At 46.1% G+C, this 15495-nt stretch overlaps 1 protein-coding gene across 2 annotated transcripts in view; it reads left to right on the forward strand.

The window, feature by feature from the left end:
- Positions 1–782: 782 nt before the first annotated feature.
- pou2f2b (POU class 2 homeobox 2b) overlaps positions 783–15495 on the forward strand; it is an 87845-nt gene continuing 73132 nt past the window's right edge. For both annotated transcript variants that reach the window (XM_019896151.1, XM_019896153.1), the window contains exon 1: positions 783–1693. In XM_019896151.1, the coding sequence (XP_019751710.1) occupies positions 1594–1693 (100 nt within the window). In that variant the 5' untranslated portion in view covers positions 783–1593. The remainder of the gene's footprint in view (positions 1694–15495) is intronic.

The following is a 15495-nucleotide window of genomic DNA, read 5'->3' on the forward strand; positions in this document are numbered from 1 at the left end:
AATATCAAATTTTGCATATATTAAGTCATTTAAAAATATATACTAAATTTAATGCATTCCTTATCTAACATTCTTTCAGGTATTCAAATGTGTATACTTTTTTTATTTCTTACAAATAATGATGCTTTTGAATAGAAACAAAATGTATTGGTACTTTGGTAGTCACAATCCAGTTTCAATCCTTTAATGCTTATCATCACATGTTGCACTTTAACCCCCCCCGCCCCAAAAAAAAAAAAAAAAAAATAATCAGTTTCATGCAGTAATTGATCTTACATCTTAGATAATGCAAATAATGTCAGGCAGGCTTGGCAAATCTATGGCTTGCGGTCCATTTATCTTTCCATTTGTGCGCAGAAACACCAAATCTTAACTCACAAATGCTTCGACCACATCATCACAATGAACTGAAATGTTGCATCCACTGACACGTAATGTCTCCAAACCTGCCTCTCAGGTGGCTTATTCACAGCGGCGGCGCTGAGATAAGTTAATTGCGTTGCATGCTGGGGTTTTAGCCTTTAAGCAGCACCGTGGCTTCCCTTATCGGGACTCTACCCCCTACCCCCATCCAAATGCACTGATCACGGCTGGCATCATTATAGCCTGTATTATTAAAAGTGGTAGGGGGGGGGGAACAAAAATCGATACAGGATACCTTTTGCAGCGCTAGTGAAAACGAGGGAGATGGTGGGGAGGGGAGAGAAGGGGGCAGGGGATGGCTAAAAAAAGAGTGAGCTGGCTGCTGCATACCGGGAGGGGGGGGGGGCTTTCCCCAAAAAATAGAAAAAAGAAAAACAAAACAAAACAAATAAGACTCGAAAGAGACACACACACAGGCGGATGGACGAAGTGTAAGTTGTTTTTCCCTCGGGTCGATCTCCCCGTTGTTTGTTGTTTATCTATCGATTGATTGCGTTTTAATTACAGGGGAAGAGGGGCAGAGGGGCGGAGATTCGGGAACGAGCGCTCGACTGTACGGTGTGCTTGTACGTGCGCGCCCTCGGGTGCGTGCGCGCCTTTTAATTAACAAACCGGTGCATTTCTCTACGTTTTTTTTTTTAAAAGCTAGCTAAAAACGAATGTATTTCGAAGTAAACGTACGCCAAATAAATAGCTCCAAGCCAAATATAACCACACAGTAAGACTTTATCTCCAAGTGTAATTATTACCCACACGAATGCTGTTTTCGTGTCGTCTTTTGTCTTTATTCAAGCTAATAACCAAAGCTAACCCTCTGAGCACGCTAGCGACTGTTTTTACGCCTTTTTATAATATTGGCGTCACGGGATTCACCTCCAGGGGCCTCCATGTTAGTCGCCCCAAAAAAAGCAGTCCTCTTTGTCTCGACCCAACTTTTCCTCTCGTCTATCCGTCTGTGTGGCGTCCTAACAGGTTCTATGCACATTCACGCCGACTTAAGTCAATAAAAGTGCCGAGGGAGGGCTTCATGTGTACGCACCAAGCGGCGAGCCGTCCACGCCGAACCGCCTCCCGAAGCAGCGTCGAGACTCCGGCGGGGACCGAGCTCGCCCCGGCTCCTCCGCATTCGCAGCCGAACCCAAAGAAAGAAGCCCAAGCCGGAGGAAGATCATGTTTGTCCCCCTGCCAGTGCCGTTCGTCTTTCAAAGAGCTGCTCCGGACCTCAGCGCCTGGCGTCTCAAGTCCCCCCTGGCTCTCCGCTCCAACTCCGGTAAGACGTGTTCACTTCTCCCCCCCCCACCCACCTGCCAATCCAACCCTCCCCGCGGTTGTGACATCTCCGCCCCGCCTCGGTGGCTCGATCGCGTCCTTTCTTCTTTCCTTCCATCCTTTCGCCTCTCCCGGTGAAGCGTGCCCGTGCTTTCCCTCTCCTCCACTGCCTCAGCCTCCGTGTCTCTCCCCGACTAGACTCTCGGCAGGCAGGGAATATTCATGCCAACTTATCGATCCTCACGGAGATCGATTCCTCGGGCCGCTGGAAGCGAGCGTGAGGGGGAGATAGTAGAAGTGGAGCTCGGAGGAGTAAGAGAGAGGAGCAAATGTCCTCTTTGCCCCTTTTATATTATGTTATGCTTAATATAGCACTTCGCGGGTGATTTTGTACACTTTGTGTGCAAGCTGTAGTCAACATTTTGGTTTGATGGGTGATGGCATCCTCGCTCTTGGTCCCCGCGGTGCTGTTGGGATGCAACGCCGGGGATGAGAGCACTGAAGCGGCTCTAGTCAGGTGGTGATGGTGGCGGTAGTAGGCTGGAGCTCCATGAAAGGGAAGTATGGGGGGGAGAAGTCAACGAGTGTGCCCATTTTTTATCCCCCTTAACTATGGATGCATTCATTCTTTTGAATGTATGAAAAAAAATGTTTTATGCATTTAATGAGAATTTTTGACTGTCAACTGAAGTCTCTAAATTATCCGCGACATGTGCCCTGTGATTGGCCGGTGACAAGTTCAGAGTGTAACCCCCCCCCCACCACCCCCGCGCCTCAAAATCACTTGGTGCCTCCAGCTCACCTTTGACCATGAATGAGGATGTTAGAAAATACTTGTTGTTGTTGCTTTCCACGAATTGATAGCGACCTGGATCCAATGCTCCCATGCCCTTGTATGGCCTACACATCGACACATCGTAGGTTGCGCACCCCTTGACAATAGCGCGAGCGTTGCAGGGGATTGGTTTACGACGGTCCCAACTTCAAACATTTGAAGGTTATAAAAGGTGTTAGGATATGTTGTCATGCGACAGAAGGCCTCCTTGGTGACTGCCATACTTGCTGCTTTCCAAGTTGATTGTGTTATATTTATTATGTATAGTGTTTTTCTCAGAAATGTTTACATAAATGCCTTTAGAGGTGACAAACAGTGCAGAGGCGTAACAATGTGGTCACATTACAGAAGGCACGCTCAGTTACTGCCGTACTTAGCTTTTTGTTTATGTCCCAAAAGTGTATTTCATACAAATATTTTCAATAGTGAGGACAATTTGAGGTGATGAGGTTTTTTTGCTCACATGGCACAAGAAATCATGCTCAATTTCCAACATACTGTTTTTCAGTTAGATTGGTTTATATTCATGAATGAAAGTGCGTTTCGTGTACAAATATGCCGTGGTGTGACACAGGAAAAGCAGAATAACTGTCCTGCATGCTGTTTTTCCTTTCTGGTTTTATATTTATGTCCCATGAGTTATTTTCAGACAAATTTAGTGCAATTATGACATTTCAAGGTTATTAAAAGGTCACAAAGAACTAGTAGTAGAACAACTTACTCACTGTTTTCTTTGGATTATTATGCATTTATGGCATAGAAGTGTTTTTACTCGAAATATTTACTGTCGTCCTGATTTCACAACCGCATTAAAATGCTCACTGACCCCCCTGTGTGCAGGTGTAACACATATTTACAATAGCACAGTAATGGTGAAAAAATTCGAGCTAGAGAGGCTGGGCTCTTAAAGGGCCAGGCACACCTCGCCCCACCATCCCACCCAAATATGACAGCTCACCTCTCATTTCCAAATCACTTCAAGCATATTTGATTCGGAGAGCACCGGGCATCTCCAACGTTCCTGCACACACTCAGTCAGCGGTGCACGGCGTGTGACAGTGATGAGATAGGTGGGGGTGGGATGATGATGGTTTTGGGGGTGGGGTGGGGGTAGGAAAGCCCCAGAAGGAGGCGAAAGGAGCAAAACCAAGGAAGGAGGAGAAATTTTGGCCCTGAAAAATTGCGAATGTCAGAAGGAGATAAAAAATAAAATAAATGCAGTTTGAGAGAGAGAAAAAGAGAGAGAGAGCAGATGACAAGGTGAAAAATGAGGACGCGATGGAAAACCCAGTTTGAGCTGGAGAGGTGAGAGGAGAGCGTCGGGTGAGCCATAACGTTGCCACGGCCTGCGTCTGGCCCGACATTGGAATAATCGGGCCAAGTGATGCCATGTAGATGACGGGATCAAAGTGATTCACAAAGCCATGTTGAGTCTGTCACGGACAACAAGTGGCTGGTCGTTGTCACTGAACAGCGGTGGAAAAACGGAGCCCTTTGGCCCGCCCCGCGCTGGGGCTCTTGACTCGAGCGCCCACTTTACTGATTTCTTTGCCTGGTAGTGGCTCCTTGACTCCTTTGACTCGGAGCTCTGCAGGTTCAGGGGGTCACGCCGGAGAGCGCTTGACTCGGCCCCACCTGAGCCTTTACGACCCCCCCCCCCTTCCCCCCCTGACGCCCCACTTGTGTTTTCGCTCTCTTTCATGTCTGAACGGGCCTCGAGCATGGCGGGGTCTCATGAAAGAGATGGACCATCATATGCCACCCGAACATCCATGTTGAACTCTTTTTTTCCACCTGGTCAGCTTTAACTGATCCAGCCTTTTGTTCCATTTTTAATGGCATTGTGTCTGCGTGTCTCGATGTGTAGTCGAGTGCTTTGCGGAGCCATCAGCATTAAGCGCGGTATGAAAGTTTAATGGGACACGCCGGAGAAACAGCGGGTTTCCCGCACGGTGCGGGACCCGATGATGATACGATGGGACGTCACACACCTTAGATCAGTTCATTTCAACTATGCGCCTTCTGTCACACCCCATTAAGCGCCATCTTCTACCATCCACCTTTCAATGCCCCCATACTGTGCATACATGCTAACATTTGTGGGTCGTTCACAGCTCGCAACAGCTCACCGTGCTCTTGTCGCTGGATGAGCAGGCCCCAGAAACCCCTTTTCTAACCTTCCAGAAGGAGCTACTTAGTGATTTGGAGAGTCCAGATTAGGTGATGTATGCCCAAAAACTTCCATCTAGTGTGGAATACCTGCTTCGGATATTTTAGGCCTATTGGTACACCTTGTACAACTGCCTGCCTTTTTGGCGTTTTGTGTTTTATGGTGAGGCATCTGACGTCACTGCCATGTGCCGCCTTCATACAAATAAAAATTCCATTTTAATTGAGCATCACCCATCTGTCATGTATATTGTCTGTTGGTCCATTTCATACTTGATTCTCAAGTCAAGACTGTTTGTCGGTCCACAAGACGAGTGTTGAAAATAGTTTGAGAACTGAAACAATACTGTGTTGAATAATGTCTTTTTTTTTTTTTTTAATTAAAGGTTTCGGTGTTACTTGTATTCGGCCTGACAGCGGCGCTAGTTCAAATTTAGTCGCAATCGGATAAAATTTTGAAAAGGTGGTCTTTGATGGACCCCGAGCCAAACGAATCCTGAAATGTCCGCTTCAAACCAGCGTGAGCCACTTTCTGTCTCTTTTTGGTTTGGGGTTTTCGAGACTTTTTTTGGAGGAGTGGTCTACGCATGATAAACATACCAAATTTTCATGTTGCCAAATGAAACTGGCACCAGAGTTTTTCAATTTAGCTCAAAAGGGGCGAAATTTGGTGTGTTTGTTGTGAAAGCCTTCAGAGATGAATCTGCTTTAACCCTTTCATGCACCCTGTAACCCGATAACATGATAAGCTATCCACTGTAGTAACCGCTGTCCCTGGAAAAAAAGACATTTCGCCCACCAATGCTCATAATATACAGTATTCAGCATTTGCTGTATTGTTGCCCCGTTTTTGTTCTTAAATTTAATACGGCCCCTCAGAGCACTTTGGAAAAAGCTTCCCTTCTCCAGTTTTCGACAGAGGATCAATTCCATTTCCACGCACGCATCCATCTCTCGGTGATGCATCGCATGATGCCACTTGTGCCCACTCTGTGTGGATTTGTGTCCGGGCGATAGCCCACGTGGCGAATGAATGGACGACAGGGTGCGGGCGCAGGCACGGATCGGTCCGTTGGAAGGGCGGGGGGTGAGGTGGAGCGGGGAGGGCTGCGTGCCAGTCGCAGTGTTAACATGATTGCAAATGACAAAATGTCAACCTGGGTTTGTTAGCGACATAATGGGGAATCAATAGACGTGAAAAAGATGTCAATACTACATGCTTTATTGCATTAAGCTACCTCTCTCCTTCTCCGTAAGCCACCCCACCACTCCTCTCGCCCTCGCTCACTCCCCCGTCTCGCTCGCTGTCACAATACGATTCTCTCCCTGCTACAATTAGATTGCGAAATATGACTACGGGAGCAGAATGATGGCGGAATGCTCCGCTGGCTAATGAGCTTTTGGTTCTGCTCTTTGCGTACATTAGGACGGTATATCGACGCACTCCCCGCACTGCCGGAGGCCAGACTTGCTGATCTACGGCTCATCTCGTCCGCATCCATCTTCCACTTTCAAGATGATATATTGCGTTTTTGTCACATGTTTAGAGTTGGAATTTGCCGTTGTTTGCATTTACATCTGCAGGTATAACGTGGCTCATATATTACATTGAGATCATTATATTTGTTGATGGTGTTTATTTTGCTTATATGTTGACATTTCATCCATGCTTGTATAGTATTTCTCGACATGCGATGCTGCTGACTAGGCCCCGGATGGCTTAATTTGATTTTTTTTCTCTTTAATGAAGATACCAATTCTATTTGGCAGAATAAAATGGAGATAACTGTTGAATCTGATTTTAGAAGCGCTCAATCGCCTGGCCGATTAATCCGTCAGGCCCTAATGCTGTACTTGCTGCTTTAGTTCACATCTGCATTAGAGGGTGACACTTTTTTGGGAATCTCGTGAGATAAAAAGTTAATGGAGGGGGAGATTATCCAGTCGGGAAAAAAAAAAGAAAAAAAGCCCCGGACAGATGCGCCACCGTTTTTAATGTAGCTGACCTCCAAAATGGGAGCAGGATGGGAGTGGGAGCCAATTTGATCGGGTACAACACGGTAGTGGGTCGGGGCAGGATTTTTTAATTTTTATTTTCGGTCGGCATGGGATTTTTTTTCTGTGGGAGTGGGATGGGACTGAAATGAAAATCCACTCCCATGTCACCCTCAAATCAGCATGCCTGTTAATAGATGATGGATGGCCTATTTTTAGTAAATTCTTAAATGCCGCTGTGTGGACTAAGACTATTTGTTGATACGATGCTGCTGACTATTCACTTTTGTCCATCGAGCGCCATTCAACAGGCTTTTGAAATCCCTTTTAATGCCGTCTGCATTGACCCCTTTCACGGACGTGCGCAGGTACCCAATAGCTCGCCGAACACGTCTGGAGGGGGAATGTTTGGCGCCGCGATGTGTGGCTAATGTACTATTAATGCTGATAAGGTCCCACAGCTCATTAGCAGCGGCGAGCGTTATTGAGTTTCTCCAGACCACATGCGTGCACGCATCAACCACTAGCATATTAATAACCACGACCAAGCACTGACCTTTCGCGCAAATACTTCACTCGCTAAAGAGAGACGCGCGGCATCCGAATTGTGCAAACTCGCAGCGCTCCGCCTCCTGTGGTTGCGTTAGTACGCGCGCGGGCAGTAATTTTGGTTGGCCACATCCAGTGAAATACAGCCCAGCATTAGTCCTAATCACAGGCCGGGTGAGCAGGCCACTTAATCAGACCTATCACCTGAAGAGCACACGCACAGGGCCGTAAATGGACTCTGTGTGTTTGTGTGTGTGTGTGTGTGTGTGTGTGTGTGTGTGTGTGTGTGTGTGTGTGTGTGTGTGTGTGTGTGTGTGTTTGTGTGTGTGTGTGTGTGTAGTTGCAGGCAGTTAATCAACACATTAGCAGGAATCAACACATTCCAAGCGCCCGCCTCCATTCCCGGTATTGATTTATAGCTTTTCTTTCCGTTGTCGTCTCTCGCCTTCACTCACATCCAGATGACGTCTACGTGCGGCAAACTGGAGCATACTTGACCTCGAAGGGGTGGGGGTGGGGGCATCGTCCTATTGTGTGTGTGTGTGGATGCCTGGTCGGCGATGACCCGGCCTGATCAGGGCTTGGAGTGGGCTTCGCCACATGCTACCAATCAGAGGCTGGAAAACCAGGTTTTGAGCTCCTGCTGGTTATTGACCACTCGCTTAGTTGACTTTGGTGCTTGTTGCCGTCCCCGCAGGAATGCGTGGGAAGCAGGGTTATGCTATAACAAATTTGATTACTCTTTTGATGACTATGAACTGGTGTCCAAGTGGTTATTTTATTTTTTTTCTAATTATTATTATTATTATTTTTTTTTCCCATACCTTCCTTGTCGCATTTTGATTGTCTGAGTTTTCACTTTCCCGGCGTTTGCCAACATTTAGGACATATGGATTGTTGTGACTGATGGCAAGTCACTTTTGGATAGTTTGGGTTAGAGCTCCGACAGTTGAGTTTTGGCCCAAATTACAAAACGGAAGACTGGTGGATGACATTTGATCATCTGCTGTGTGATTTAAAACATTTTTTTTTTTAATTTTTTATGACTAAGCCTGATATTTGCCGCCATTGTCAATCTGTCTTTTATCTGTGGTGAATATGAAAGCAGCCCACAAAGTACCTCAGGAGGGAATATATGAATACAAAATGTTTGTAACTTGCTTTCACCTGTCTGGTACACCTGGTTAAAATGTCTGTGCCAGCGTGAAACAGACACAGGATATATTAAAATGAATCAAAAGGCATCCGACTTACTATGCTCAAAATGTCAATGAGACAACCCTTCACCTTAAAAGCTGAAATTGTCTGATTGTCTCTTTCGGCCATTCACCTTGTGTCTTCTGTCATGCCTGTCCACCAAATTGTCGAAAAGGCGGTGACACATTTGGGGAACATTATTCACCAGGGTACATGCATCTACCAGTTTTGGGGAGTATTCAGGTTCTAGTTTCAGCTTGAACTCAGATATCGTCCAAGCGTCACTCCAGCAGCATCCACATTCTTCCTGTCGGAGGGACTTCATTTGTTTCTTCATAACAAAAGCTGAAGGTCCCGGACGGTCGGTTTGCCGACAGCGCGCTCATAAACGTGCCAACAATCAGTTTTACTAGCCTCATGTCTATTTTTTGAAGGGGGTGGGGGGGTCGGGGGGTTGTTGATTGCAGCAGGCTGTCACCTCTGGCACCCCACTCATGTGCAAGTACATTTAGCTAATAAAAAAGACCAATAAAACCCAGAGGTTTGATTGGGTGTCTCCCCTTAGCCCGGCAGAGCGGACGGCTAAATCAAGGGTCCCCCACCCCCGCCCCCAGACGCCCCCCCATTTCATTTAGCTGATAAAATTTATGGTAATGAAGGTGTCCTATTAACCTCTGGGTTTCCACTGCTGTCCTTCACGGTGAGGGTGGATCAGAGTCGTGCTTGGTGATGGTAGCGAATGTAGCTCATGTTCTCTCTTGACACGCACGCACACACACACACACACACACACACACACACACACACACACACACTAAATAACTGCCCAAAGCAGCTCAGGTCTTTTGAGAGCGTTGACTACATGTTTAATCTCCCTCCACTCGTCATTCTCCTGTTTCTTTATCCCCTCTGTCCTTCCCGCTCTCCAACCTCCTTTTCGGCAGGAGGCCTCTGTTCTGAAATTAATCTGCCGTACTCGACCACCTTCTCGTCCGCTAATTCTCTTGCTCAGGCTCTCTCGCGTCCCGGCGTCCTTTTGTCGGCTGTTGCTAACCTTGCTTTGAAAAAAAAAAAACCCAATTTAAGCAGGGGTACACACTTAACAGATCCGGCATATGATAATCAAATAAGCGTTGTCATTGTTCTTGTAGTGTCTGGTGTACTTGGAGATGACCACACAGTTAAGTTTTGATACTGACTAACTTTCATACCCAAAATCAAGAATCGGCACGATTTGGCTGGTTGACCTGTAAGACGCGGCATTGGCACCCGTCTAGTCGTTAGTTTATCGTTACTGTTCATTTACATGACATTGGATTTTTGCAGAACTTTGTGAAATTGCTAATAAAGCTGTTTTTGGTCCGGATGCTGAAAAAAATGCAGCACGAGTGTTCAGTCGAGGCATTCACAAGTACGGCCCACCAAACGATACCGGCAGAATTCAGTTTTTAATGCTTTCTTCGGTTGATTGTGTGCCATGCGATACTGTATATTTCATGTGAATTATGTGCCTTGGCGAAATAAAACTTGGGAATTAGATAAGCACCTGGCGTGACTTACAGTATACAATATGTGTTGGACAGTCTGATGCTATCTCCGAAGGTGATTGTTGGTTTGATAAACAATGTGACGCAGACAAAAGGTGGAACACTTTCATCTTTTGCTGGCAGTATGAAAGTGGCTGTAGAAGGTTTTGTCCAATTGGTACCAACTGCATGTTGCTGTTACTTATTTTTATTTTTTTTTTAAGAGAGAAGTGAATATCAATGCCAGGTATTAGACAGACGCTGCCCTATTTTAATGTATCGGGAACTGATGAAGTCTGCCATTACCAGCCACCGATACTTTAGGCCCAACAAAAAAATAAATCCAATCCATCGAGTAATTTCTTTTTGGCAGTAGTTGACGCTGGATTGCGTCAGATTGAGACAATGGCAAAATCATTTGCGTCAGGGAAAAAAAATGACTTTTTTTTTTTTGTCATTGCGGTAAATGAAATTTAATATATCCAAAGTAGTTGAGGTATCGCTACTCTTACACTTTATTGGTGAATTTTTATTTATTATAATTTTTTTTACAAATCTGTCTTAGCGGTGCTTTTTTGGACAGCATTTATATCTGTCTGGATGTGTGAAACTTTTCAAAAACACGATTTTTTTTTTTATAGGGGATCCTGTGTCTACCACAGTCCAGACACATGCGGTTTTGAGGTTGCGAACAGCGGCGTAAGAATATGTGGTAACGCGGCACAAGAAGGCATGCTCACTTATCGTCAGACCTTTTTTGTTTTGTATTTATGGCTAAGAAGTGTTTTTCCACACAACTATTACACGACTATGTAAGCATCACTTGGTGGTCTACGCCGTGTTCCCACAAAACAAGCGTGCGCATTTCAGATTCGCTGTAGCTGTTGTTAAAATGCAACAGCGTTGTTGCATTGTAATGTTTTTTTTCGTTTTCTTTCACCGTTTCACCCACCCCGCTCTATCCAACAAAACCATATTGACACGCTATAGGGTTAGATGTATGTATCAAAAGTAGGATGGGCGACAAGCCTCCCGCTTCTGTACAAGGGCTGCACCCCTCTGTCCCTTTGTGTGCTTGTAAAGAGGGACAAGAGAAGGAGGCACAGTTGGGGGAAGGCGGGGGGCATCCAAGGAATGACTAAGTGACCTCTCTCCTCTCTTTTGACATGCTCGTGTTCTGTCCGTTTTCCCGTGGCCCCTCCCCTGCCTCCTCCTCCTCTTCCTCCCTCTTTCATCCTATTTCGTTCCCCCCTTTTTTCAGCCTGGTTAAGTCGCCACGGCTGTTGGCCTCTCATGTCCTGTCCTTTCCCTCCCTCCACCGTAGCCCCGCGTCCTCCACAGTAGCTGTCTGCTTGCCAAAGTGTCTGTAAGACGCATTAAGGCCCATAAAAGCCTAGTTTGTGGTGGCACCAGTCAGAGGTAGTGTACAAAAGTGACTTGAAATGAGCCGGTGATTACCCCCGAACATGGGAGAGAGGCGACCAAGTGGCCAGGAGAGTGTGAGACAAGGCCACGGCAGCTTCTTGCGCCAGTCTCTGAAAAGAAAATGGAAGAGGAAACTAATATTTGTTTGTCTCTCCCTAAGAGCTAAAAAGCCGACCTGAGTGCAGGCGTGGCGACGCAAAGTTGCAAACTCAAATTTTCCTCCAGCGTCCACCGCCCTCCCTTCGCCGTCACCCCTCCGCCTAATTGGCCACATGCTGCCTTGAGTGACAAGTGTAATCATCAGTCAAATTATAAGGGGGGGGTTGCAGGAAAAAGGGGAACAGCAGAAGGTGGTTTGGGGGTCGGGGGCGGGTGCTTGAAAGGAAGTGCTTTGATCAAACATAAAGATGGAGGGCCGGGAGTCCAAACAGACGGAGCTACATGGAAACCTGCTGTCCGCACACCTGCTGCTTCGCTGTGCGGCAACATTAGCAGCACGTATCGCCGGCCGGCCGCGTTCACCCGCTTAATGGCACAAAGTGTATTGATTGGCTTTCTCATGTAAATGGCATTGAACTTGGCCTCGGCGCTTTCTCCCTACGCCCTCACAACGCCGACGAGTACAAGCAGGCGAACAAAATAGAATAGGACGTGTCGAATCACTTTACGATTGGGAAATTTACTGCAGTTCTAGGTTAGATAAGCTCTCAATACCACGGGGAGGCGGGGTAGTTGCACATTTTGACATTGTGTCCTTTCCTGTGCCATTTGTGGAGTGTGAGTAGTCACTCGCCTTTTCTTATGAGCATATTTGAGAAGAAGACTTACGCTCTTATCCCGATACAATGAGTCGTGTGTCACAAGAGAAGGGACGGAGCGGAAAAAAAAAAAAAAATCATGAAAACCGCAACCTAACTAAACAGTCCACCGCAGCCAGTTTCTAAAATGTCCTCACTCCCCCGACGATCTTTGCCTGCTTATTTTCCTCTCCTGCCGCAACACTCCTCTCCGTTGCACTTACTTCAAATCATTGAGCCGTTTCTCTTCTCCTTTGTGAATTGTATCAATCCGACTTAATGCGTGCCAACTATCACTTTCACAGCATGAAATCTCGACTCGAGTCTCAAGTACGTTGATTTTACATGATAGAAATAAACATGTTTGCCAGTGCATTGACACATTTAACAACCTAACAAGACCATTTGCGAGTGGTCCGATGTTTACGGCCGTACTGACGTACCAGGATTTCGAAGTTACTGCTGTACGTACTGTTATTCATTGGACTATTTTCTATTTATAGCCTACTGGTATTTTACATACAAAAACAATTTGCCGTAACTCTGAATAAGCATTATTGTAAGTTACGATATGTACAAATTCGCTTATGTGTGAGAACGGGAACAAAAATTATAAATGCCCCAACATAACAATTTTACAAACACTGAAATTGCTCAAAAATGCAGATAAACATTAAATGTGCGCTTTCCATGAAAACAAACAAAATGGAAACTTCTGTTCCATTTCTATTTGGAGGCACTTTGTTAGTGAGAGCAGACGCTATCGCTTGCCGGCGCGCTAACGAGGTTTTACAGTAATTAGGAGTGCTGATGAAGCACTTTGATTCCTCGGCCGTGGCGGCGCGCTCATTAGCGGCGAGCTCGCCGCGGCCTCAGTCACATCCTATTAGGCGGCTCAGTGTACACTTTGAATCAGGAGCGAGAGATTAAGCAGAGATGAAAACACACACGCGCACGCACACACACACACACACACACACACACACACACACACACACACACACACACTACTAAATTGGCTAAAGTCCACAATGCTCTCCCTACTATAAAAAGTTTGTAGACGAAAACTCCCCCTTTAACTACGGCTTAAAAAAAAAAAAAAAATCTACTAATTAGAGAGTGTTACATGGCGCGTGAAGTTTCTCCTCCGAAAAGTCGTGATTTACAAGTCACCTTTAAGAACGCTAAAAGACGAGTACTATAAGGAAATGCTGTCAGCCGACGGCTCAGGCCATGACACTCGTGCGCGGACATCACATGCCACCCCACTAAGCCACACCTCTTAAAGGCACAACACCGATGCAACAGCGCGTCGTATTTTCTATACATGTTGTGCTTGCAATTAGTTTTTTTGTGTACAAAATACATTGACAATGTGGTAAGAAGTGTATTTTAATGATTTGTAATATTTTTAAAGCATGTAGAGCTTTTATTTTGAAAACTTTTTTTTTTCTTCCAATCAATCTCTTTATTGAAGAGTTGGAAATGGAATGTATCCCTCCCCAACGATGAACAGGGTTTCGTTGAATTTTCTTTTCTTTGTTCAAGCTGATTTTTGTTGACTCTGGAACGGATTTGCCACTGCTTTTGTAACATTAGCGCCTCTTGCTGTGCGTCTCGTTCCCCCTCTCTTGCTGCTTTTTGTGTGATGGAGTGATTATTGAGGACGTGACTCCCGTGTTTAACGCCGCTTGATGAAGTCCGCCTTTGTCCGTCTGCGCTAACCTGTCGCAACCGGGACAGCGCTTATAGCAAAATCAATACGCACAAGTCGAAGAGCGACCCAGCCATCGAGAGGCCGGGATGAGTAGGTGTGCGTGTACGCGCGCGTGTGCGCATGTCTGTGTGTATCGGTAGATAAAACCGGAAGACCAGAAGTGGGAACGGGTGTGACCCGGAAGGGAATTTGAACACTTGACCCCCCGCTGCTGCTTGAGTGTTACGGCTGGGGCGTAAATCAGCGCATTCATATTAATGACTGCTCTGGCCTAGGGGAGCTCCATGTATGTGCATGTGCGTGAATGTTTAAGCCAGCGATGCCTGTCACGCATTCGTTGATTTTTGAAGTTTGATTTTTGGGGGCTCGTTAGCTCGCCAACTACACAGTGCAAATTGTGATGGATAAGTTAATGGCGGAGGAAGGGGCGACTTCTGCCAAAGTATGTCACCACTTGCGCAAAAAAAAAAATCAGGAAAACTGAAAAGCAATCAGCACTACATCTCCACAGTTGAGTGCAACATATTTCTGTCTTAGCCCGTTTTCAGCTGTTATCTTCATACACGTACAATGTATTTTACAAAACAAATCTCTTCATTGTACGAGGTTTTTAAAAATACGTCTCGGCTCAATAATGGGGAAACACCAGTTTTAGAGGAAAACCTGCAAGTGCGAAATGGTGCGAAGATGACTGGCGGCAGAAGAGGGGACATGGAGAAGGAAGAGAGTAGTAGAGGTAGGGGGGTTGTGTGAGAGAAGCACAGCTGGGAAATGAGAAATGCAACCCCCCCCCTGCCATCCATCCTTCTATCCATCCCTGCACCTTAAACACACACTCACACACACACACCCTCTCACACACACATCGGATTCCCATCTCTTTATCCTCCCCTCAGGAAAGAAGGGATGGCAGTGAGATAGGAAGAGACGAAGAAGGGGACAGATAGTCGCATTAAAATTCATGCTTCCCTCCCTCCCTGGCTATTATTTATTTATTTATTTATTTATTTTTTTCCCCCTGCTGAAAATCAATAGTGTTTACTATGAATGAGTGCAAGAGTGGACAACAGTGGTGCCAGGGGGACAGAGAGACAGACGGAAGAAGAAGAAGAAGAGGAGGAGGAGGAGGAGGAGGGGGAGGAAGAGGAGGCTGGGTGACTTTATTGCAGCGGGCAGAAACACCAGAGGCCAAGGTTAAAGACCAGCTGGGGCAGTGAGACAGAACAAGAGACGCAGTCCACAATGCTCTCCCTACTATAAAAAGTTTGTAGACGAAAACTCCCCCTTTAACTACGGCTTAAAAAAAAAAAAAAAAATATCACGCCACCGGTCTATCATAATCACGGCATATGAATCACAGTCCAACCCGCCTTGTAATTACCCGCCCCATTGATAGCCCAACTTTACCGCATGCGCCCCGGCCGCCCTTCGTGAGAGATGTGCGCCTTTTTTTCCAAATAACCGTAACAGCCAAACAGCACTCGCATGCAAACGCACCGCAGAGCGGCTTGCTCATGCAGACTTGAACTCAATCGTAATTTTCGTATTTGCACAATAAAAAAAAAAAAAAAAAAGGTTGAATAATAAAACCGA

The sequence above is a fragment of the Hippocampus comes genome, unplaced genomic scaffold (assembly GCF_001891065.2).
Source record: "Hippocampus comes isolate QL1 unplaced genomic scaffold, H_comes_QL1_v1.1 scaffold55, whole genome shotgun sequence".
NCBI classification, from domain to species: Eukaryota; Metazoa; Chordata; class Actinopteri; order Syngnathiformes; family Syngnathidae; genus Hippocampus; species Hippocampus comes.